General features: G+C 37.6%; 1 protein-coding gene across 1 annotated transcript in view; it reads right to left on the reverse strand.

Annotated features, from left to right (window-relative positions):
• Window positions 1-5,132: 5,132 nt before the first annotated feature.
• The window catches only part of ATP6V0D2 (ATPase H+ transporting V0 subunit d2), a 39,823-nt gene continuing 18,907 nt past the window's right edge, over window positions 5,133-26,048 (reverse strand). The window contains exons 2-8 of the mRNA XM_043977105.1: window positions 22,985-23,156; window positions 15,285-15,463; window positions 13,602-13,681; window positions 11,674-11,751; window positions 7,894-8,070; window positions 6,417-6,494; window positions 5,133-6,181 (exon numbers count right to left, since the gene is read on the reverse strand). Coding sequence (XP_043833040.1) covers window positions 6,020-6,181; window positions 6,417-6,494; window positions 7,894-8,070; window positions 11,674-11,751; window positions 13,602-13,681; window positions 15,285-15,463; window positions 22,985-23,156 — 926 coding nt within the window. The 3' untranslated portion in view covers window positions 5,133-6,019. The remainder of the gene's footprint in view (window positions 6,182-6,416; window positions 6,495-7,893; window positions 8,071-11,673; window positions 11,752-13,601; window positions 13,682-15,284; window positions 15,464-22,984; window positions 23,157-26,048) is intronic.

A 26,048-nucleotide genomic window follows, 5' to 3' on the forward strand; every position in this document is an offset into this window, starting at 1 on the left:
CTAAAACTTTTCAGCTCTCAATCCTCCCATGGATCTTTCTTCCCCTACTCACTGAGCTGGAAACCTTACCTCACATTTTGCAGAAAAAGAAATTGAGGTCATTTGTCTTCAGGTCCCTCTTCTCCCATCTTCCTCATGTCATATGCCTTCTTCCACTATCTCCTTCTTCACCCCTCTATCACGTTCTGTAAGGTGCTAAAATTCTAGCTAGTCTGTCTAAAATATCTAATGAATGGTCACCAATAAATTATAAGCTTTAGCAAGAATTAGACTTTTAAGCATTTATTAAGGAGAATAAGAATTTGGTGAAGAGAGAAAGAGGCCTAGATTCAGCTATCTATCTCAGGAAGCCCACATTTCTGTTCCACTCTCCACAAGAGTCCTGATGAAAGAGAGAGTCAGCCTCACCCCTTCTTCCTCCCACAAGCCTCCTGTGAAACTGGGAACATCCTGTCCACACGTACACACAGCTCCAAGCTAATTGGCTGGTAGCTTTGATAGACAGTACCCACGAGCAAACGTCACTTCCAGACGCCAAGGAAAAGCCACATGGCTTGCCCTCAGATGCCTTCTCCTCATGGTGGAGCTTTCCTACAGTAACTCTCCAGCAGGTGGTGTCACTCCAATTATTACATGATGAGGTGGCCTTATCCTTAAAAAGTCTAGCCCCTTTACCTTTGCAGGCAGTCTCATCCAGTCTCATCCAACAGAATGCCTCCTTGGTTATTCCCCACTCTATCACTTGCTTTAAATCTTTCCCTGTTTACTGGATCATTCCCTACTGCCTACAAATATGCCCATGTCTCCTCTATCCAAAAAACAAAACCAAAAAACCTCACTTGATCTTTTCATCTCCACTATCTCCACTTCTGCTCTTTGTAGCTAAACTCTTTGGAAAGGCTAATTTAATCAATTAAAGTTACTTCCACTTGTTTTCCTTTCATTGTCTTTAGTCCCTTATAAAATCCAGCTTCTGACCTCATCATTTCACCAAAACTGTTTTCTCTAAAGTTACCAGTGACCACTTAGTTGCTAAATCCAATGGTCTTTTGTTTATCCTCATCCTCCTTGACCTTTCTGCAGTCTTTGACATGATCGATCACCTTCTCCATGAGACTCTCCTTTCTAGGTTTTCAGGATACCACTTGATCCTGTTCTCCTGCTATCTGACCACTCCTTCTCAGTCTTCTTTGTTAGATCCTCATCTAGATCACAGCCTTTAACCACAAGATTCTGTCCTGGGCACTTTTTTTCTTCTCCCTCTATATTACTTCACTTGTTGATCTCATCATATCCCATGCATTTAATTATTATCTTTATGCGGATGACTCTCAAATATACCTTTCCTGTCCCAACCTCTCTGCTGACCTCCAATCTTGCATCTCCAATTATCTTTCAGACATCTCAAACTTGATGTCCCTAGACAGCTTAAACTAAACACTTCCAAAACTGAACTCATTATCCTTCACCTTAGTCCCCTTTTCCCTCATCTTCCCTATTATTTCCCCTAGTACTGTAGCAGGCATCACCATCCTCCCAGTCCCTCAGGCTTGCAACTTAGTTGTACTCACCTCATCTCTCACCCTCCATATTCAATCTGTTAATGAGGCCTGTTGATTTCACCTTGCAACATCTAATATAACCCCTTCTCTGTAATACTGCCCTTACTCTAATGCAAGACCTCATCACCTCATGCCTGAAGGATTGCAATAGGCTGCTGGTGAATCTGCCCACCTCAAACTTCTCTACCAGCCCCCCCCCAATCTATTCTTCATTCAACCACTAAAGTGATTTGCCTAAAGTGCAGGTCTGACTTTGTCACCCCTCCTTCCCCCAAACTCCAGGGACTTCCTATTGCCTCCAGAATCGAATAGGAAATCCTCTATTTGACATTCAAAGCCTTATATAACCTAACCCGAACTAGATTTCTAGTCTTCTTGTACTTTACTCCCTGACAGGTCCTCTTCCATCTCATAACATTGGTCTCCTAACTATTCCACAAATAACACATCTCCTTCTGTTGGAATCCTTTCCCAATCCCTCTTAATTCCACTGCCCTCCCTCTGTTAATTATTTATTTATCCTGTATATAGCTTGCTTTGAATATATTTTTCTTTTTTTTGGTGAGGCGATTGGGATTAAGTGACTTGCCCAAGGTCACACAGCTATTAAGTGTCAAGTGTCTATGGCCAGAGGGCTGGTGCTCTATCTACTGCACCACCTAGCTGCCCCTTGAATATCTTTTTTATGCATGTTCTCTTCCCCATTAGATTGCAATTTTAATTTGTCCTTAAGGACAGGAAGTGTCTTTTGCCTGTCATATCCCTAGTGTATAGCATAGTGTCTGTGCTAAATGATTATTGATTGATTGATTTATATATATTATAGGCAGCTAGGTGGCTCCAGGATCAAATTTAAAATGCTATTTGGCACTGAAAGTCCTTCATAATTTAGCCCCCTCTTCCTTTCCAGTATTTACACCTTACTCCCCATCATGTACTCTGCCATCCAGTGACACTGGCCTCCTGGCTGTTCCAAGAACAAGACACACCATCTCTCAGCTCTGTGCATTTTCTCTGACTGTCCCCATGTCTGAATGCTTTCTCTTACCTCTTCCTACTGGCTTTCCTGGATTCCTTTAAGTCCCAACTAAATTCTCATGTTTTATTGATTTTATTTTTGCAGGGCAATGAGGATTAAGTGACTTGCCCAGGGCCACACAACTAGTAAGTGTCAAGTGTCTTGAGGCTGGATTTGAATTTAGGTCCTCCTGAATCCCCCATTAAATTGTGAGCTCCCCGAGGGCAGACCCCCTACAACTTAACAGTGCCTGGCACATAGTAGGCACTTAATAAATGTTTATTGATTTACTTATTAATCTCTTTGGGTTATAAACTTATTATCAGTATTGCTCGGTCAAAAGGCACATACAGTTTAATACCTTTTGGGGCATAGTTCCAAATTTCTTTCCATAATGATTAGACCAGTTCACAGTCCCACTAACAGTAGATTAAAATACCTATTTTCTCACAGCCCTCCAGCATGTCATTTTCTTTTTTTTTGTCAACTTTATCAATCTGACAGATGAGAGGGGATACCAAATAGTTGTTTTAATTTGCATTTTTCTAATTGTTAGTGATTGAGAACCATTTTTTCATATGGCTATTGATACCTTGGATTTCTCTTTCTGAAAAATACCTTTTCATATTCTTTGACTATTATTAACAATTGGCTCTAATTCTTGTAAATTTCACTCAGTTTGCTATATATTTTAGAAATGTAACCTTTATCAGAGAAATTTGCTACAAAGAATTTTTCCCAGTTTCTTGCTTCTCTTCTAATTTTTACTGGCATCGATTGTCTGTGCAAAAATTTATTAATTTTCATATAATCAAAATTGTCCATTTTACCTTCTGTGAGCCTCTTTTGTTAGGTCATGAATTCTTTCTCTACCCAAAGATCTGGCAATTAATTTTGTGCATACTCCTCTAATTTGTCTGTCATTTTTTGTCTAACTCATATACTCACTTGAATATTATCTTGGTTTATAATGTGACGTGTTGGTTTATGCTTTCTGCTAGACTATTTTCCAGTCTTCACAAGTTCTTTTTACAAATTATAAGTTCTTGCCCCAATAGCTAGGAGCTCTGGGTTCATTAAAAAACAAACAAACAAACAAACAAACAAACTAGGTAACTTTGCTCATTTGCTTTTATACATTGCATATATAATCTATTCCACTGATCAACCTCTCTATTCTTACCGAGTACTGAATTTTTTTGTTGTTGTTATTTTTGTTTTTGTTTTTGCAGGGCAATGAGGGTTAAGTGACTTGCTCAGGGTCACATAGCTAGTAAGTGTCAAGTGTCTGATGCTGGATTTGAACTCAGGTACTCCTGAATCCAGGGCCAGTGCTTTATGCACTGCACCACCCAGCTGCCCCCAGTACCAAATTGTTTGGACAATTATAGCTTTGTGGTATAGTTTGAGATCACCTTCATTCCCAATTCATGAGCAAGTCAAGACATCACCCCATGATATCATTGAGGGGCCCAGCATTACAATAAAGAATAAAAAAGAAAGACAAAAAGAAAAAGGCAGTTCAGTAAACTGAAACAACACATTAATTAATTCTAACAGGATATGCAGTATTCCATATGTATTTTCACAAACCTCTTAAAACAATTTTCAAGGATGTTTGTTGTTGGTGTTGTTATTTCAATTTTCATTGTTTTAGTCATTGTGAATAGTTTCCCTGGTTTTTGATTACTTCACTCTGCATCAGTTCATATTATTCTTCCAATGCTTAATTCTTCATCATCATAATTTCTTATGGCATAGTAATATTCTGTTATATTTACATATCATGATTTGCTTAGCTATTCCCCAATACTTTATTACTAGTTGTTTCCTACCACAAAAAGTGCTATTGTGAATATTTTAATGTTCTTGAGACTTTTCTGTTTTTTACTTCTTTGATGCCTAGTAGTGGGATCTCTAGGTTGAACGGCTTCTTTGAATGATTGCAAATTGCTTTCAAAATTGCTGGATCAACTTAGAACCCCACCAATACTATATCCATATTTTTGCAGTTCAACATGGTCTATTTCCATTTTTATCAGGTTTGATTTTCATTTCTATTATTAATTCAGAGCAATATTTCATATGACTGTCGATATCACCCTTAAAAAAGATGATCCTCTTACTCACAAATTCCTTTCATTTTTCATAGGATTTCATGCTAATACACACAAATACTCACAAGGAAGCCCTGCAATGCAGAATTACGGTTCAGTGATTTATTCAGCTGAAGGAATGATGAAATACAATTAATCTTTTGTTTGTTTTTTCGAGGCAAAGATGCACTTTTCTCAACATAACATGAATTAATATTTTAAAAAAGTAATAGACAGCAGTGAACAAATAGTGGTAAACATGATTAATGACAGATGAGAAAAAGGAAGTGGTTCAGTTATGCAGTAAGAATGAATCAACAGGGGGCAGCTAGGTGGCGCAGTGGATAAAGCACCGGCCTTGGATTCAGGAGGACCTGAGTTCAAATTCGGCCTCAGACACTTGACACTTACTAGCTGTGTGACCCTGGGCAAGTCACTTAACCCCCATTGCCCCGCAAAAAAAAAAAAAAAAAAAGAATGAGTCAACAGACAGTTTGAGTGGTATGCTGATGGTATCCATGAGGAAGAGAAGGATGATGTTGTTGTTGCTATCTTTCTTCTCTTCCTCCTTTTCTGTCTTGTCTGTTAACATATTATGTAGATTATCTACAGGGAATTTATGAAAAGAGAATATGGAAGGGTTGACACCTGTATTGGTAGCCAATATATGCGCCGAATATATCACACTGGTGAAATCTGGGTTGAAAAGACTTAACAAACATTAACTCACTTTCACTGAAGCAAAATTAAATCCTAAATTGTGCTGATGTTCAAAAACGACAAATCAACATCCATAAGAAAGTCCAGGTATGCTAGGAGTGCTTAGTAGATATTGCCACTGATTCATTATGAGCCCTTGTCTTTTCAAGAGGTAAGGGAAGAAGCTCAGTGAAGTAAATAAAAAAATTTAAAAGAACAGAAAAATTGAATACCCAGAGGCCTGGGGTGTGGAGAGATGGGAAGGGAAAGGAAGAGTCAGGACCAAAAGTTCTTGCTATGGATAATTGGGTAGGTGGGTGAGTAGGTGGGAGAAAGACCTCTACAGTACAAAACAAGCACAATAAATTAAAATTGATTTTAGAATAATTTAAAATTAGTTCTTATTGCCTATTGAACAATGAGCTATAAATGTAAAACAATGATTTAATTCTATTGGAGAAAGAAATAATTGGCTGATTATTGTGGTGGTAATTTATGAGGTTTACTAATAGATCTGGTACATGGTAAGATGAAACTCTTTTTTTTGTGTGTAGCCCACAGTATACAACAAAATGCCCTTTATCATTTTCCACAAGAGCTACATTTGTCTTTGTTGGTTTTCTAACCTTGTTTCTCTCATTGAATTACAAAATAGGAATATAATTGTTAATTTTTGTTCGATGTCTTTGTGAAATACATTCAGCAATCCACACAATATTTCTCATCTCTTGTTCCTTCAGCTTTATGTAAGCATAAAACACTCCATAGTGAAACTGCCTGTTGAAGGTCAGTACATTCATTTTTACCTAGAAAGGGAGAAGAATGAAGAATATCAACCCATGTGGGGAAGACTTTACATCCATAACATACTAAGATATATTAGACACAAAAATACACATATATGATGTCCATGTGCATTTAAATTTATGATATCCTAAGTGTGTGATAATGGAAAAGAAAATAGATAGTCCTCGAGTTAAAAGATACAGATTTGAAAGTCCTGAATTACGTTACGATAACTTTTGATTTATAGTCTCTCACCTCATGTTCATAAAATACATCTTCCAATGACTTTCCATCAGGGCCTTCACTTACAGCTTCAAACAAGGGCTTATATTCCTTAAAAAGAACAAACAGAAACATTAGTGAGGACTTCTGAAAAAGGTAGATACCCTAGTGAATTCTGCATGGATGATTTATGGAATGGTATGGGCAAAAATCATGCAGGAGGGGAAGGAAGGAATTATGTTCTATACTTTTTTTTTTAATTTTTATTTTTTGACGAGGCAATTAGGGTTAAGTGACTTGCCCAGGGTCACACAGCTAGTAAGTGTCAAGTGTCTGAAGCCAGATTTGAACTCAGGTACTCCTGAATCCAGGGCTGGTGCTCTATCCACTGTGACACCTAGCTGCCCCTGTACTTGTTACTAACAGAGAGCTCACCCACACCAATGAGACCAAGGTATTTTGGCTATCCACTGGGAAATTTTCCTTATGAAACATATTCTTAGAAGATAAACACTTGGTTAAAAACCATTAACTCTGGGCTAGAAACACATTTGAAAGCATTTCTTTGGAAAGATGGCTAAGATCCTGGGCACTGTTCCTAACTGAACAACCCATAAACAGTCTATTTTTAGTGCTATAACTAGTCATTTGTTTCCACTGTTTAAGAGAATGTGACATACTCTTAAATGATAATTATGGGCCAGACACTGTGCTAGGTAATGAGATACAAGTATAAAACAGTGATAGCCTCTATCCTCAAGAATCTTACATTCTGTTAGGGAGCAGCAGCACAGGTAGCTCTGGTCCATTGTTTTCCCTACAAAGATAGGAGTATGATTGCCATAGCTTAGGAAAAGTATGTTTCATGTATGATGGAGGAATGGCCAATGAGCATGCACAGAAAGGATTTCAGAGCACGGATGGATATTCTGGTCCACTAATCATATGATGAGGAGGAGCCTCTTTGATTGGCTCCATAGCTGGGACTGTGGGGCATTCAAAAGGCACATGTCAACCATAGTCAGAACTCTTGATCTGACTTCTTCCCCTATGACTGAGTTCCAATGAAAAAATGACAATGCTATGAGGACAGAGGTTTCAGGCCCTGCCCATCCAAGGCTGATGTGTGTATCATGAATATAGACTCAATATTCATCTCAGCATTTGTTCTTTCATTTTAGGTGAAGGAGAAAGGATATGACTAAGACCTAATGAGCTTTGAAAGGCCAAGAAAGCAAGTCACCAGAAGATCTGAGAATGGAGTATACGCCAGGCATAACTGTCTGAATCAGCTACAGAAAGTCTGCACATGCTCCAAATCTCCCCAAGGAATTCTTCTCTGGAAACTGACTCTCCAACCTCTTCCACATGGGTAATTGCATCAGCCAAACATTCTGATGTCCTGTTCATCAGTTCCCATTATACATGAATATGTTTTTAAATAACAATTAATATGAGTAATGCATCCCACTTTGGGGAAATAAGAGCAGAAAACCCCATCATCACTTACTGAATAGTGGTCAGCCACGTTCTTCATCTGATCATAATCTTCTACTCGAGCCAGCAGGCGCAATCCTTCTGGATACAGTTTACCACAGGTTGGATACAGTGTCTCTCGGTCTTCTTTGCTCAACTCAGTGCCAAAGGAATTAAACGTGATGATAAAAGCACGTCTGTCAGCCTCAAACTGAATTTATAAAACACAAGATTACTGAGAGAGCTAATCATCTACTAAATACTTTGGCAGATGTTGGGATTAAAATGAGGCAAATCCATTTCTGAAGCAATCTGATTACCTTTCCTGATCTGCATCTGATTAAAATGTAGTGACATCTTCTTAACACTGCAAATCTTAAAGCACTACATACATGCTAACCATAATAGTAGTTATTATTATTTTGAATTTCTTATTTAACCTTTTGTCTGTACCAAAGTAGCAAGGTGGTATGGTGAAAAGAGTACTCAAGAAGATCTGAGTTCATATCTGAACTTAGATATTTACTAGCTATTTGACCCTTGGGCAAGTCACTTAACCTCTGTCTACCTCAGTTTCCTCAACTGTAAAATGGGATAATATTATAAGATAATATTTTATAAAGTGCTTAGCACAGTGCCTGACACTTAAGAAAAATGTTAATTCTATTCCCTTCCCTGCCCAAAGTAACTGCCTTGTGTTGTAGAGACCAGCATGGAGAGTAATAAACGCAGATGATACACTTCACTATATCAGCTCTCATTACTAATCTCTCTGTCTCCCCACTTCCCCCACACTGTAATAAGCAATCTGTCACCACTCTCTATGTCATTGCAGATTTTTCCATACACTATAAGTTTTCAGGTAAATTTTCTATACATTATTTTCTGGCAGAGTGAAAAAGAGCCTTAGACTAATTTCTGGGAGATCTGGGTTTTAATCCTAGCTCTGCCACTGATTTCCTGTGTGACCTTGGGAAAAATCACTTCTCTTCTCTATATCTCAACTTCCTCCTCCCCTTTACAGAATAAAGGGGTTGGATGAGGCAATTCCTAAGGTCCCTTTCAGCCTTGAAATTTTATGATTCTTCAGTTACTTTTGAACCCCCTCATAAAGTTTAGCGTACTGTACTACAGTACAAACAAACTCATACTGTTTACTGACAGACTGCTTAGGAAATGTCCTATCAATAGGTTTTTGTATAAATGTAAGATTGTAAGTTCTTCAGGGGAACTTTTGTCTTTGTATCTTCAGAATTTACATAGCAATCTGTACATAATAAAATAGTGAATCAGATGTGGTTGCTGATTCACATGATTGCTGCAGTAGATGTCATGAAATCATGGAAACACCATGAATTGGGAGTTGCCTACTTGGGAGCATTGGCTGACTTGAATGGATGGGAGTGATCTGCTCTTATTGATTTTCTATTGGGGAAAGCCAAGGAATATAAAGGAGGGACCTGGGATAGAGATGAAACTTGAAAAAAAAATCTAGGGCAGGTTGATAAAGAAAGGATGCTTGTACAGTAGATTAGTGGTGTCAAATTCAAATAGAAACAAATCTATGGGGCTTCATATTGATCTAGAAAACCACAAACTGACATGATATTGTATTTTTATTTATTTTGTTAAATATTTCATCATTAAATAATTACATTTTTATCTGCTTTGGGTAGCACTTGATAGACTGGCTTAATGCTTCTTCACTAAATGATACCCAGTGTTCTTTAAAACTCCCCAAAGTACTGATGCTAAGGAGGGAGAAAAGGGGCACCACAGACACTCCCACAAGCCTGAATGAAGCTGTTGATGTTATTCTCTTCTGAGGGCATCCTTCTCCTTAGAAATAGTGGTGCTTAAAACTACTGACCCAAGTGAGTCTGTGGCTGGACCATGTGAGCTCTACAAATGCAATAAGAACGAATTGTTCTACATTTAAGAAGACAAGGTTCCTGATACAGGAATCAGTTATTTCCATGTAGTCATTTATCAATTTGTATGAATGAATCTCTGGCCTCATGCCAAGACCCCTTGTGACTGAGGAGACAAATATACTGGGAGTAGAAGGGTGAGGTCAGGGGCCATAGAGCAAAACAAAATTAACTAGGTCTATCCCAGGACCTTGGCCTTATTATTGTTAACAACATATTCTAATGGAGATAAATCAAATACGCCTCCACAAACCATGTGTTTGTTTTATCACTATGTTTCCTTATAAACCATGTGGACAATTCAAACAGTAGGAAAGAGGTTATTTCAGGGCAAATGGCACAATATGCTTGAAGATACTTGGCTAACATAAACTTGACCTTAACTTTGCATATGAAAACACTTGTTTAAATCGAATTTAAGACTGTGAAATCTCATAATATAAAATTTGGTATTAACACTAGTATCATATTCATTTTATTAGGTGCTACATCAATTAATTTATTTCTAGTTATACATGTTGACAACCTTGCATGTTTATTTATTGTTTAAATGAGACAATAGTTATTCATATAGTAAGCATTTATTAACTACTTTCTTTATGCCAGGCACTATGCCAAGTGCTAAAGATGCAAAGAAAGGCAAAACCCTATTTCCTATCTTCAACAAACTCACACTATATGGGGAAGATAACATGCAAAAAACTTAAGTATACAGGATAAATGGAAGATGATCTCAGTGTTTGGAGTGGGGATTGATTGAGAGGTAAGAGACTATGAAAGGTCTCCTGTAAAAAGTGGGAAATTGAATGGAGTCTTGAAGGAAGCCAGAGAGGCCAGGATGTGGGTGTGAGAGGACAGAGCATTTCAGGCATGGGAAAGAGTTCATGAAAAGATGGAAAATTGAGTGATCTTTTTAAAGAACAATGAGTAGGACAATGTAGCTGGATCATGGAGTGTATGGAGGGGAATCAAGTAAAAGAAGACTGGAAAGGTAGGAAGGGGCCAGGTTGCAAAGGATTTTTAAATGTCAAACAGAGCATGCCAGAGTTGAATTGTATATGAAAGAAGAATATTATTAGAACTTCAACTTCTGCAGTGCTTATCAATACATTATCATGTTTAATCTCTACAGCAACTCTATGAGGTAGGTAGGGTATAATTAACCATACTTTACAGATGAATTAATTGAAGAACAGAGATATCGAATGATTTGCCAATGGTCCTAAAGACAGTATGGGTATAATATATTAATGACAGAATCAGGAGTCACATTTGGACAGGCTGGAATTATGTGCCAGGATTAATAAGGAGAAATTTAACAGAAATGTAAAGTCCCATAACTGGGTTCACATATTTTTGCATTTATATGAATTTATACATATTGCATCTATTATTATGGACATTCTCAGATAGGCATGAAATATATACATTGTATATATGTGCATACACATGAATTCCCAAATCATCATATTTACATATAGCAGAGATTATATGCATATACATATATTATGTATGTATATGTACACACAAAGGAAGGAAGGAAATACTTAAGATAAGTAGTCCCAAAAGAATAACTTCTATGACATTCTGATACAAGGAGATTATGCAATGAGGTGAATAGAGGTCTATAACAATTGTGGCTTGATGGAAAGGAAGAAAGGGGGGGAGGGAGGAAGAAAAACTTTCCAATGGCTTTTCTACTACACTATCCTGTTTTATTATACCTATACAAATAACTTTTGCCTAGTGTTGGCTTAAATGATTTAATATGATTATAGAAAAAGGAATCACCTAGAAGAGATGTAGCTAAGAAAAAGACCTTTAAAATAACTGAAAAATAAGTAGGCACACTTAGTATCTTTAAAAAATTACCTCTTTCTTACCTCAAGAATAGGGCACATTACTTCTGCTGTGACATCACCATGTTCTTTGCAGAATTTATAGAAAGCCTCAAGGTATGACTTAAAAAAAAAGTAAGACAATGAAATAAATATATTTTCCTTTAAAAAGGTTGAGTGCTCAACTTTCCATGAGTTACTAAATATTATAATGGGAATTACATCTTTTTTCCCTGGGGAAATATTACATAGATTATGTTCTAATAAAAAAACATTTTAGTATAAACTCAGAATGTAAGGGCAACAGTAAAGAGAAGGCAGAACTAAATACACTCTGCACTCATCATCTATGTCACATAATTTAGCACTTTTGTAGTATTTTGAACCCTTCCAGTTCCCCCTGGGTAAGCATTTGTCACCCCAGGAATGTTGTAGTGTCTTCTGCAGCAGGGTCTATAGGAGATGAACAAGTTGATTGGACCTAACCATATACTGATTATATCTAATGTCTTCCATGTACCTGGCAGAGACAAATGGAGAATGTTTCTAATCACAATTAGGAGACTATTCCAATGGGAGCTATGGCCTCTGCGATGCTTCCTCTGAGTATCTTTGGAAAGAAGACAGTCATTAGGGGAAAAGCAGATACTCAGGCTTCCACAAAGTCAAGGAACTGTATGCATGGCTTCCTGTATTTTGAGGTATATACTATGGAGTGTATTAAATTCTGATGTGAAGGATCCTTCATTTTTATTGGCTGGATGAGATAAAATATCTTTTGCTCAGCTTATAATAAATGCTATTCTTAATTTGATAATAGAGGGACCCAACCTGTAGTTTTATTGGTATAGGCAACTATAAGGGGACAAAATTCTAGCTATACTACCTAAAATCTAATGAGTGGTCGCCAATAAATTATAAGCTTTAGCAAGAATTAGACTTTTAAGCATTTATTAAGGAGAAAAAGAATTTGGTAAAGAGAAAGAGAAAGCCTGGATTTATCTATCTATTAAAGGGAGAGCGCATTTCTAGCTCCCTTCTCCACCAGAGTCCTGATGAAAGAGAGACAGAGCATTAGCCTCACCCCCTCTTCCTCCCACAAGCAAATGTCACTTCCTGACCGTAAAGAAAAGCCGCATGGCCTTGCCCTCAGTACTGCAGTAAGCCTCCAGCAGGTGGCGTCATTCCCATTGTTACACAACTCTCAGATGAGGAAACTCCTGCTATTGATATAGGTTGGTACCTTCTCTGCAACTTGGTTTTAAAGAGTTGCCTAGAGGTTAGATTTAGTGACTTGCTTAAGGTCAGACAGTCAGTGTGTATCATAAGTGGGATAACCCCAGGTCTCCCTGTCTTCAAAGACACCTCTAGCCAATATACCATGCTGCCTCTCCTGGAGTATGAAGCCAAAAGTGAAAGGAGCCTATAACATATTGGGGAAAAAAACATGTATAAAGAAAACTAAAACTAAATATAAAATATATATATAAACTTTTTTTTTGGTGGGGAGAGGAGTACGAGGATTGTGAAGGATGAATAATAATTTCTGATGTTATATGGCACAAACTAAGCCCTGAAGGAAGCTCAAGATTGATAGTTGTGGACTTCCAGCAATGCCACCCCAGGGGGCTATATGTTGTCAACAAGTGAAGACTGTGTGAATAGTTGAGCAAGGTGATTCAAACTGATAAGTATTTTGAAAGCAAGAGACCATGTTTCATGATTTATTTGAATTACTCCATAACCTAGAACAGTGGTATGAACATCAACATTTGATACTCCTTGAATTGAAATGAGGTTTGTGGTTTATACCATACAATTGTGGCATAAAGAGACATAGTATACGTGGTCATGGGGATTGACTTGGGATCATGGTAACTTTTCTCTTTATAACTTATTTTAAAACAATTTTGTAATTCTCCAGTTTGGGGCATTTGCTACCACAAAATACAGTATTTTTTAAAAGTATTTACCTTGTAGAGCTTATTACGCATTATTTCAATATTCACTTCATTAAGAGTATTTTGTGACATGCAGTCTTGAAAGAAAGGAGCTGAAAACAGAAATGGTCACAGAATTAATTCATGCTCTACATTTGACCATGCTTTTAGCTATAAATGTGACTGATAACGACTTATTGTTGGTATTATCCAAACACACCTCACTGACTTCTGATCTAGGCCTTTTGTTCATGCTATGTTCTACCTGGAATGCTTTACCCTTTCCTAGAGCAATAGTCATAGATCAATAAATCTTCAGAGCCATAAGGTATCTTAGGCATCACCTAGTACAATGCTCTTATTTAACAGTTGAAGAAAGGGTAGGATCTGCTTAAGGACACCTGCTGGCAAAGCCAGAATTGGAACTCAGGTCTTTTGTTTCCTTATTCAGTACTGTGACTGCAAAACTCTATCCATTCCTTCAAGATATAGCTTAAGTCCCACCTTCTCCATGAGGCAGCTGGGTAGTGCAGTGGATAGTTAAGACCTAAGTTCAAATCTGACCTCAGATAGTGACTAGATGTGTAACCCTGGAAAAGTCACTTAAGCTCTGTTTGCCTCACTTTCCTCAACTGTAAAATGGGCACCATGATAGCAGCTATTTCTCAGTCATTGTAAGAATAAAACGAGATATTTGTAATAAACATTTAGCACAGTGCCTGGTACATAGTAGATGCTATATATTTGATTATTCCCTCTCACCCATGAGACTTTCATGAATTATTTCAGCCTATAGTGATCCCCTCCTTTTCTGAAGTCTTAAAGCCTTTATAGTCTGTGTACTCATTTGACAGTTATACTTTCTTTGAATATTATTTAATTTCCAATGCATATCTTATCTCAGAGTCTTAGAAACCATGACTTACACTAGAGGTTTTCAAGCAAAGCCTATACTGGATGACCATAAAAATAAAGGAAGAATACAACTTGTCCGTCTTGTGCTTTGGAGAAGGGAGACGACAAGTCTCTCATAAGGCTATTGAAAAGACTTTGATTTTGAAGATTGCTTTTGACTCTAAGACTCCATGAGTATAATTCAAAGGAAAGATGGGGACACCAAAAGAACAATCTATATTGCATTATGAAATTAAGTGAAGGTTAATTGTCATAGTAATTGGTGTCTTTTATTTTCAGATGAATGATCATAGTAAACTACCATCGTTCACTTTTCCTAACAAATATTAAATGGATAATACTTACAAAAGTATCCCCTTAGCATTCAATTGATTAAAACTGTTGTTAGCAACATTAATTACAACTCAGTACAGAACATGACAAAAGTATTCTTTCAGGTAATTTTTCAGAAGTTCTGGGGGGCTCTCATTCAAAAAAATGTTTTATATGTGTGTGTGTATGTATGTATACATATATGTACATATATACGCATACATATATACTTATACTTAACATATATAATATATTTAAAGTGAAATGCTTTATATGTGACTTTTATAGTCGTAAAGGTATACAAAAAGGTTAAGAAACCAATGAAACACAAAGTCCTCCCTAAAAATGGAAAGTACTGTAATTCACTTGCTATACTGTCTAATTCATTAACTAATCAGATATAAAAAAGGTAAGGTATGGATTTCAATGATGTTGTCTCTGTATTAAGAAAATCTGTAGATGAGTCAAAAATTGTATATACTTGCATACCCAAAGGTGTTTCAACCAGAACAGCATCGAACAGATCTGAGGGTGTCTCTACAATGTTGACAGCTTCCATTTCCATGAAACTGCCCAGGGGGTGACATTTCTTAAGAATTTCTTTGACAGATTTCTTTTGTAGCACACCATTGATCAGCAGAATCACATTATCAATCATATAGCTGCACCTGAGTTGGAGAGTGAATGTTAAATATATGCATGGTAGTAACTTCCAAAGACCTATAAAAGTATCCCTGAAAGAGTTTGATTCATTGACATTGATAAACTGGAGAGAGTCCCAAGGAGGGTAACCAGAATGATGAATGGCCTCCAAGAATTGGGGATGTTCACTCTGGAGAAGAAAAAGGTGGATGGGAGAGCTGCCTTTAGGTGTCTGAAGGGCTCTCACCTGGAAGCAGGATTACTCTTGTTTTGTTGGCCCTCAGGGGGCAAAACTAGGAGTACTAGGGGCAGTTAGGTGGTGCAGTGGATAAAGCACTGGCTCTGGATTCAGGAGGACCTGAGTTCAAATCCGGCCTCAGACACTTGACACTTAACTAGCTGTGTGACCTTGGCCCAGTCACTTAACCCCAATTGCCTCACCAAAACAAAAACAAACAAAAAAACTAGGAATACTAGATGGAAGTTATAGAGAAGCAAATTTATTTGACATAAGGAAAACTTCCCAAGGAATAGTTACTGAAAGGAGACTGGTGCTAATCTCGAATATTGTCCTTCATTGCTGCCCATAAACACACTGAAGTCCTTCCAATCCTTAAAAAGCCCATTAGGCCCTACCATCTTTGCAATTTATTGTCCCATGTTTCTCCTCACTTTTCTCAACCAAATTCCTTGGAAAAGCTATTTATACCTATTACATTCTCTCTCTTTTTTTTTTACTCTTTCTAAATCATCTGTAATTTGACTTCCAAACTCATCATTCAATTGAAATAGCCCTCTCCAGAGTCACCAAGGATTTTCTAATTGCCAGTTTTTCCCCTCAGTTCTTCACTTCTTTGCAACATTTGAAATTGTTGTCCTCTTGGTTTTCCTAACACTGTTTTCTCTTGGTTCTCTTCCCAGCTGTTACTTCCATATTAATCTTCTTTGCTGAATCATTATTTTTTATTTAATTTTTTTTTTTGCAGGGCAATGAGGGTTAAGTGACTTGCCCAGGGTCACACAGCTAGTAAGTGTAAAGTGTCTGAGGTCAGATTTGAACTTAGGTCCTCCTGAATCCAAGGCTGGTGCTTTATCCACTGCGCCACCTAGCTGCCCCCTGCTGAATCATTATTGAAAGAATACATCTGACTGGATATACAAAAGGATCTGTCTCGGGCCCTCTACTCTCTTTATACTTTCACGGTGACTTCATCAATTCACATAGGTTTCATCAATTAGCAGCTTTATGATGATGACTCCTGGTTCTATATTTTAGGCCTTAGTCTGCTAATAGATATTTTGAGCTGGATGTCTCAGAAACATCTCAAATGCATCATGTACAAAAGAGAACTCATTATCTTCTCCCAAATCCAAATCTACCATTCTTCCAAATTTCCTTATTTTTGTCAAGGGCACCATCTTCCACCTTGTCACCCAGGGTTGAAACCTTAGCATTAACCTTGATTCCTCACTCTTATTCACCCCACAAATCCTATCTCTTGTAAAATATTATTATTTCTGTCTTCACACAACCTTTCCCATCTGTCTCCTCTAAATTATTCATAGCACTTATTTATCCTAGTTTAAACCTATCACCCTTTGGCCTGAATTATTTTGCTAGTCTTCAGATTGCTCTCTCTGCTTTCAAGTCTCTCCTTTCTCCAATATGTTCTTTACAAAGATGCCAAACTTATATTCCTAAGACATAAATCTGATCATGTTACTCTACTTCTTGGTAAACTCTAGTGGCTCCTTATTATCTCTAAGTTCAGCTATAAATATTATGAGTGAGATTTTCTCCAGTCCTTAGATATAAGTGATTTAACTCTAGTAATAATCAGTATATAGACTAAAGGATTCTGATTTCTCATATTAAATATTTTAATATATTAATATATTAAATATATTAATATATTAATATTTCTCATATTATATTTCTTCAGTAGCTTAATCAAATAATAATGGAATAAGTAAGACAGATACTAGTAGAGCAAATTCTAATGCCATATGACCGTCAAGTCTAGAAACCATTTAACTGACATTCATCTATTCCTCTAGCAATCATCTGGCTCCACCTCAGTGGTCAGCAACTAAGTGGCCAGAAACCCAAGTTGGCAAATTTTAGCCACTGGAGGCATTTAAGTGGAAAAGGGGAAATCCAAGGGACTAGCAAGTTCTGATGATAAACTTATGTCCATGTACCTCTTGGGGTATGTTCCATTGTGGGAGAAGTTTGTCTATAAATAATATGGTATAAATGCTCTTAAGCCTTTAATGGGTATAAAAACTCTGCAGCCTGAGGCTCAGGGTCTTCGGGTCCTAGACCTGAGATCAGCTTTATTGTGAGACAGGTACCCTCTCTCAATAAACCTATTTCTCTATGGCTTGGAGACTTTGCTGTTTCATTTTCTTTGTTGGACTTAGAAATTTTTGCGACAACATATAAACTACTCTGTTTGGCTTTTAAAGTCCTTCACAACTTAGCCACATCCTATATTTCCATACTTATTAGTCATTACTACTTTCCAGGCACACTATGATATAGCAAAACTGGCTTTCTTACCATTCATCATTCATGATATTCATTATCCCTCCCTTTTATACTAGCTATCCCCCATTCTTAGAACATATTTCTGCCTCTCCTCTATCTCTCAGAATCCATAGAAGCCTTTCTTGATGTTCCCTATATACCTTTCTTACCACACATCGCCTTTTATCTATTTTGTAAAATCTCCCCCACTACACAACTCTTTTTCTCTGTCTTTCTCCAGGTATAAAAATATAAGTAGATATCTATTTCTATATATTATTATTTTTTTGGGGGTGGGGTGGGGTGAGGCAATTGGGGTTAAGTGACTTGCCCAGGGTCACATAGCTAGCAAGTGTCAAGTATCTGAGGCCAGATTTGAATTCAGGTCCTGCTGAATCCAGGGCTGGTGCTCTATCCACTTCACCACCTAGCTGCTTCTATTTCTATATATTATTGTTGTTGTTGTCGTTTCCCCTGTGAGACTAAACTTCTTGAGGAGAGAGATTGTTTTCTTTTCTGTCTTTTTTATCTCCAGAACCTAGCATAGCACCTCAGATATAATCGAGTACTTAATATATGCTTGTTAATTAACTGACAGCCTCTTTTTGTAGAGAGCTCTTTGGGACAGGGAAATGAAATTGAACTATAATTTCATTGGTATGGTTAATCAACCAACAAACATTTATTAAGCACCTTCTATGTGTCAGTCACTGTTCTAAGTGTTGTGGATAAAAAAAAAAAGGAGTGGAGGGCAGCTAGGTGGCGCAGTGGATAGAGCACTGGCCCTGGAGTCAGGAGGACCTGAGTTCAAATCCGGCCTCAGACACTTGACACTTACTAGCTGTGTGACCCTGGGCAAGTCACTTAACCCCAATTGCCTCACTAAAAAAAAAAAAAAGGAGTGGGGGTGAGGCAGACTCCAGAAGCTCATACTCATATGTGGGGGGGGGGGGGAGTGACAACATGCAAACAGCTATACAAAAACAGAAAATATACAGGGTAAGTTGGAGATAAAGATAGATCATGGGGGACTGGGAAAGGTTTCTTGTAGAAGGTGGGACTTTAGCTGAGACTTGAAGTAAGCCAAGGAAGCCAGTAGGTGGAGATGAGAAGAGAGAGTTCCAAGAATGGGGGACAGCCAGTGAAAATGCCCTGAGTTGGAAGACAGAGTGTCATGTACAAGGAACTGCCAGGAAATCAGTGCCATTGGACCACAGAATTCACTGGGCAGAATCAGCTAGAAAGGGGACAGGTTATGGGAAGCTTTAAAAACCAAAACAGAGGATTTTATATTTAATCCTGGATGCAGTAGGGAGCCACTGGAGTTGAATGATAAGGGGGTGCCATGGTCAGACTCACTTTGGGAGATCAGTTTGACAGCTGAGTGGAGGATGGACTTGAAGTGGGGAAAGACTTAAGGCAGGGAGACCTAGCAGCAGGCTTTTGCAATAATGCAGGGATGGGGTGATGAAGACCTATACCAGGGTGGTAGCAGTGTGAGGAGAGCAAGCATTTATTGAGGCAACAAGTGTTTATGCTTACTATGTGCCAGGCACTGTGCTAAGTGATGAGGATACAAATACAAACAAGAAGATAGTCAGTCCCTTGCCTTCAAGGAGCTTATAATCAAATAGGCAAAGACAATATACAAAAGGGAGCTGGAAAGGGGAATGTTGTGTGAATGTTGTCAGTTCTAAAATACAAGAGATTTTATAAAAGTAGAAGTGACAAGACTTGGAAAATGATTGGATACGGGAAATGAGAAACATGAGGAGTTGAAGATGACATCTAAGTTTTGAGCTGACTAGGAGGATGGTGGTACCCTTGACAATAATAGGTATCTTAGGAAGAAAGGGGGGTTTTGGGAAAAGAGAATTCAGTTTTGGAGATGTTGAGTTTAGTATATCCATAAAACATCTAGACTGAGATGTCCAATAGGCAGTTGGGGACATGAAATTGGATGTCAGCAGAGAGGTCTGGGCTGGACAATTAGGTCTGAGATTCATCTCTGTAAAGAAGACAATTTTATCCATGTGAGCTGATGAAATCACCAAGGAAAATAGTATAGAGGGAGAAGAGGGTCCAGGGCAGAGTCCTGGGGGACACCCATGGTCAGCAGGTATAACCTGGATGAAGATCCTACAAAGGAGATGGATGAGAGTATAGACTCATCAGGAGGGAATAATGTCATGAAAACCTGGAGAGAAGAGAATAACAAGGAGAAGAGGGTGAATGATGGGGTAGTAAAAGGCTGCAGGAGAGGTGGAGAAGGATGAGGATTGGAAAAAAGCCATTAGATTTGGTGATTAAGAGATCGTTGGTAACTTTGAAGAAAGTAGTTTCAGTTGAATGATGAAGTTGGAAGCAGACTGCAGAGATTTAAGAAGAGAGTGAGAGAAAAGGAAGAGGAGGCATCAAATTATAGAAAGCCTTCTTAAGGAATTTAGCCACAAAAAGGTGAAGAGATATAGGACAACAGCTAGCAGGGTTAGATGGATCAAATATGAGTTTCTGGAGGATAAGGAGACACGGTCATGTTTGTAGGTAGCAGGGAAACAATCAATAGCTATGAGGATGGTAAAAGTGGTTATCTGCTGGAAAAGACAGGATGAAATGGGGTCATTTGTACATGTAGAGGTGTTTGCCTTGGCAAGGGAAAGGGCTGCATTATCTTGTGAGATGGGGAGAAGGTGGTAGAAGACATCTGAGTGATTTGAGATGAGGGAAAAGAAAGAACTCTTGGTTAATGGTTCCAATGTTTTCAGTTAAAAAGGAGGCAAAATTCTCAGTTGAGAGAACTACAGTGATGGTGACAGAAAAGGAAGCAGGGGCAGAGAGCACCAAGAATAATTTGTACACTGTCTACAAATATTTGGAATACTAACAAGGTAAGGTGAGATCTTTGTCCATCCAACTAACATCCAAGGATAGGACTGTTTCCCACAATACCAATCTGAATTCTTTTTTTTTTTTTAATCATAAAAGTATTGCTATTAGTCAAGATAGCTGAGAAATACCTCAGGCATAAGCATTAGCCATGAAAGAAACATTGTCTATATGATCCTTCTGGCAGGTATTTTCAGATCTCTTTGGCAATATGATGACATGAGTGTCACCATTATTAGAATACATATTACTCATGAAGGACTGTGAAATCTTCACACATCATCATACTCCTTAAAAACTTATAGTTGTTGACCATTTTATATTTGGGAGGTGGGAAGGAGTATCTTGTTTAGAGCTAACACATGATAATCTTTACTAGAATTTTAAGTAACAGCAGTAAGCAATCCATATGGCGCTTTCTGAGGCATCTAGATAGTACAGTTGCTAGAGCATTAAATTTGGAGTCAGGAAGACCTATAAAATCGGGACAATAAATAAATGTTAGCTATTGTTATTTCTTATCACAAGTGCTTTTTATACATTTTGATTTCAATTCTATGAATTTTTATCAAGTGTCCAATATGTAGTGGAAACCATCTAGATGCCATGATAAACATGAAACTGATCCTAGGGAGCTTATAGTAAGTAAGTGTGCTGGTACCAATAACTCCATTTTACAGATGAGGGAACCAGTAAATTGTCTGACCAGTGGATATGAGTAGCCTCCAAAGGGTGGACTCCAATATGCTGTATATATCAAGCTTAAATTTGTTTTGTATATTTTGAAGAACTTTCATTATTTAATTTGAACATTTTTGGACAATGCTATGCTAAAGATTAATGAAAATCCAGCAGTTCCAGAGACAACTAGAATCCAGAGACAGCCAGAATCCAGACCAGAGTCCAGTTCCCCTGATGACATCTCAACCCTCCTTTGAAGATAAGATTTTAAGGACTTTAAATGGACATTTTTGTTTTTTGTTTTTCCTTCTGTTACTATATACATCATCTGTAATATGTCTTTTCCCTTTCCTATATTGTTATTAGTATATTGTTTGTTGGCATGGGTTATGATATTCTGTTATTTTAAAAATTATTTATTTATTGTTTATTATTTACTATTCCATCAAGGAAACACCCCATGTTTCTTGATGAAACAAAGTGGGGAATGCATAGAATTAATTGTTATTTGAGGTTTTTATGACCCCATCTTTTGGCTAGAATTTAAAAAACCCGGGTTCACACACTGGCCTGGGGCTCAGGCACAGCACCTCTGAAAACGCCACGGCACGGTGCTCCACCCACTGGTTGTAGCTATTGCCATGGCACTGGCACCTCACATAATCACCACTTGCTGATGCCTACATGGGCCTGGCAAAATTATGATGACTGGAAGCCCAATGAAGGCAGTCATGTGACTGTCAGTGAGAGTGGCCAGCCAATTGGCTTGGGGCTGTGTGTGGTCAGCCTGGGGTCTGCTGGGAAGAAGGGAGGTTTTTTGACATTCTAGCTTGAAGCTGGAAGATGACAGGATGGTATTGTGTGTTCTCAGTTGATTCCTGGGCAGTGGTGTTATTCAGGTTGTATTATTTCCCTTTTCCCATTTTATTTCCTTCCCCTTAATCCTACTGATCGTGTTTGTGTTTTTTCAAGTTCATTCTTGTTAAATAAATCCTGTTCTGTTTTGAGGGAGGCTGTTGGTCTCCTTCCTTGACCCAATATTGCGGCGAGCCACCTAGCTAACGTTCCCCAATTATAAATTGGTCCCGGGTCAGCTAGGTGGCACAGTGGATAAAGCACTGGCCCTGGATTCAGGAAGACCTGAGTTCAAATCCAACCTCAGACACTTGACACTTACTAGCTGTGTGACTCTGGGCAAGTCACTTAACCCCCATTGCTCTGCCAAAAAAAAAAAAAAAGGTCTCTACACCAGGACTCCAAATCCAGGGCTTTTCCTACTGAATCAGGTTGCCCCTAACATTTATATATTAAAATTTATAAACAGTAGAAAAGGTAATAGGATTTACTCTAATATCTTGCTTTTTAAACAGCCATGAGGGAATCTGTTAAGACAATAAGGTTTAATAATTTAAGGCAGCCTAAGATGTACATAGAGCTAACTTTCACTTACGTTATATAGGTGAAAAATGTGCTGAGCGGCTCCAGGGAATTGTTTCTGAAATGTTCAAACTCCGCACATAACTTTTTCCTCATTTTGTTGTCTATGGTAGAAACTGTGAGTGGGATGGTTTCTTCATTCAAAAAGTTGCCATAATCTGTAGTCTGAAGGTGAATTTTCAGGTCTGAAGCAAAACCCAAGATTGAATTTGTATTAGTCCTTGGAGTGAGGAACTAAGATTAATAATTTACATTTTGAGTTACTTAAATTATATATGTGTATACATGCATATACATACACATAAGCATACATCTACACATACTCTCCAATTGATTCTTATAAGCAATCAAAAAATATTTAATAAGTGGTTACTCTCTGCCAGATACTGTTATGGGCCAGAAATGTGAAGAAAGGCAAAAAACAGCTTCTGCCTTCAAGAAGCTCACATTTAGGGGCAGCTAGGTGGCGCAGTGGATAAAGCACTGGTCCTGAATTCAGGAGGACCTGAGTTCAAATACGACCTCAGACACTTGATACTAGCTGTGCGACCCTGGGCAAGTCACTTAACCCCAATTGCCTCGAGAAAAAAAAAAAGAAGCTCACATTTAAATGGAAGAGACAAATATGAAAATAACTACATGTATACAGAGTAGATGGAAAGTAATTTCAGAAAGGAAGGTAAAATAAACCCATCTTAGTGCTATATTTTCAATAAAGATCTCCAATTTCCCTTGTACCATGTCTACATGATGGGATTATATTTTTATAATATAGTTTAACATGTGGGCCAAAAGTAAAGAATTTTCTTATTTATACAGATTTTGAGTCTGTATAACACCTAATGTTCAAATTCAAACATGGAATTTTTCTTAGTTCTAGCCGGATATTGGTATTGTTTTAAACAGTTATTGTCTGGGTAGATTTCCTGAAGAGGTAAGATTTAAGGAGGATCTTGACTGAGACAAGAGAAGAGATATTTAGCTAGTAGAAGATGGGAAGCAGAGACAGCCCTGGAGGCTGAAAGAGGGATTGTTAATGGTTTTCACTTCTGACCTCAAAATTTCCCTTCCCAATTTTTTAAAAAGAGGAAGAGCTAACATTTATATAATACTTTAGAGTTTATAAAACATTTCGGGATTCTTTTGTCTTTGTATCTCCAGAACCCAGAATACTGTCTTTCACATAACAGGGTTTAATAAATGCTGGTTGAAGGAGAACAGTATACACAGAAACAGCAACATTGTGTGATGATCAACTATGATGGACTCGGCTTTTCTCAGCAATACAATGATCAAAGATAATTCTAAAAGACTCATAATGGAAAATGCTATGCACATCCAGAGAAACAACTATGGAGTCTGATTGCAGGTTGAAGCATACTATTTTCACTTTTTAAAATTTTAATTTTTTTCTTTCTCATGGTTTTTCCCCAACATGATTATACATGTATAATCTAAAAAAAAAAAAAGCTGGTTGAACTGATTTAAGGGAGGCAGGGTAGGACTATGTTCCCATTTTACAGATAAGAATACTTAAGTACAGAGTTTACACGACATGCTCAATTATTTTAGTTATATATTTCATGGTTTGGAGACTATGACTATAATAGTTTACCAACATTTTTTAATACTGAAATTCCCAAACAAATCACAAACTAGCTATATGAACTCATATGAACAAGCCTTCTTTGGGCTTGTTTCATTGTAAAATGAAGTATATGATTGAAATCTAGATCCCTAAGGCCTCATCCACCTTTAAAAATGTTTCATATTTTATGATATTTTTAAAAAAAGAAAAAATCTACCAAACTTCTTGTTCTTACTTCAAGTCTTCAATTATCTTTTTGTTCTTGTGGGTGTCCCACAAAAATGTATAGCATTTTCTCCCCACCAAAGTAAATTATTTTTAAGAGACAATATGGTATAGTCTATAGGGGAGTGGACTTGAAGTCAGGAAGACCTGGGTTCAAATACCACCTTAGACCCAGGGCATGTAACCCAGGACAAATCATTTAACTTTTCTGAGCCTCAGTTTCCTTTTATGTAAGATGATGATGGCATTGTACTCAAACTCTGATGATCCTTCCAACTCTAAATCTATGATACTGTGTTCTTATGAGACAAAGAAAAAAATTATCACTTGGCAGTCAACCTTGGAGTGATAAACCTCCCTTGAACAAACCTAGAAAGGCTCTCATAGTCAAGCATGCCATTACTGGGCTCATACTTGAAGACTTCTTAGGTTTATAAGACTTGATAGAACATCAACTCTACTGGCATGGCCTTTGAGATCTCAAAGCTATCTTCACACCATAACGACAGGTAATAACTAGCATTTAGGTAGTACTTTAAAGTTTGCAAAGCTCCTTGAATAGATTATCTCATTTGATTCTCCCAACAACCCTATGATCTTTATCTTTGCTATTTTGCAGGTGAGGAAAGTGCAGCCGAGAGAGGTGATTTGCCCAGAATTACACAGTACATGTCTGAGGAAGGGTTTGAACTTGAGGCAGGTATTTTCCTGATAATAAGTCCAAAACTACCAAAACAGCTAAGTGGGTCATGTAAAATGAAATGAGATTTAAACTAGAAAATTAATTTCTTCTGAGAAATTATTTTTTTGTAAGTAACATGGTATCCAGGACATCGATGAATTATCATCTGAAATTTCACTATTTACTGATATGCAGCAGAGGCCTGAAGCCACTTTTTCACAAAGTCTAGAATATATTTTTATATACTAACACTCTTTGACCTTAGAATATGTGAAAATATCTATTTAATTAAATAAATTAAAAAGATCATTTTGGCATGTCATATTTAGCTTTTACCAATGGTAGTTTGGATTTACAATGTGAGAATCTGTGTTCTCAGCACAAAGGACAATTGCCACTAAATGTTGCAAATGATATCACTCTGTACCACAATATTTTTCTTCTCTGATATAAAGCTGTTGTTGCTGTTTTAGGCTGTATAACTTCAGCACGTTACAGCTGCCAGGGGAATCTGGGAGCCCAATATCTCCAAGGCTGACAGATAACTACAGCCCTAAAAAACAGTACGTGACAGAGTCTGGC

The sequence above is a fragment of the Dromiciops gliroides genome, chromosome 1, assembly GCF_019393635.1.
Source record: "Dromiciops gliroides isolate mDroGli1 chromosome 1, mDroGli1.pri, whole genome shotgun sequence".
Taxonomy (NCBI): Eukaryota; Metazoa; Chordata; class Mammalia; order Microbiotheria; family Microbiotheriidae; genus Dromiciops; species Dromiciops gliroides.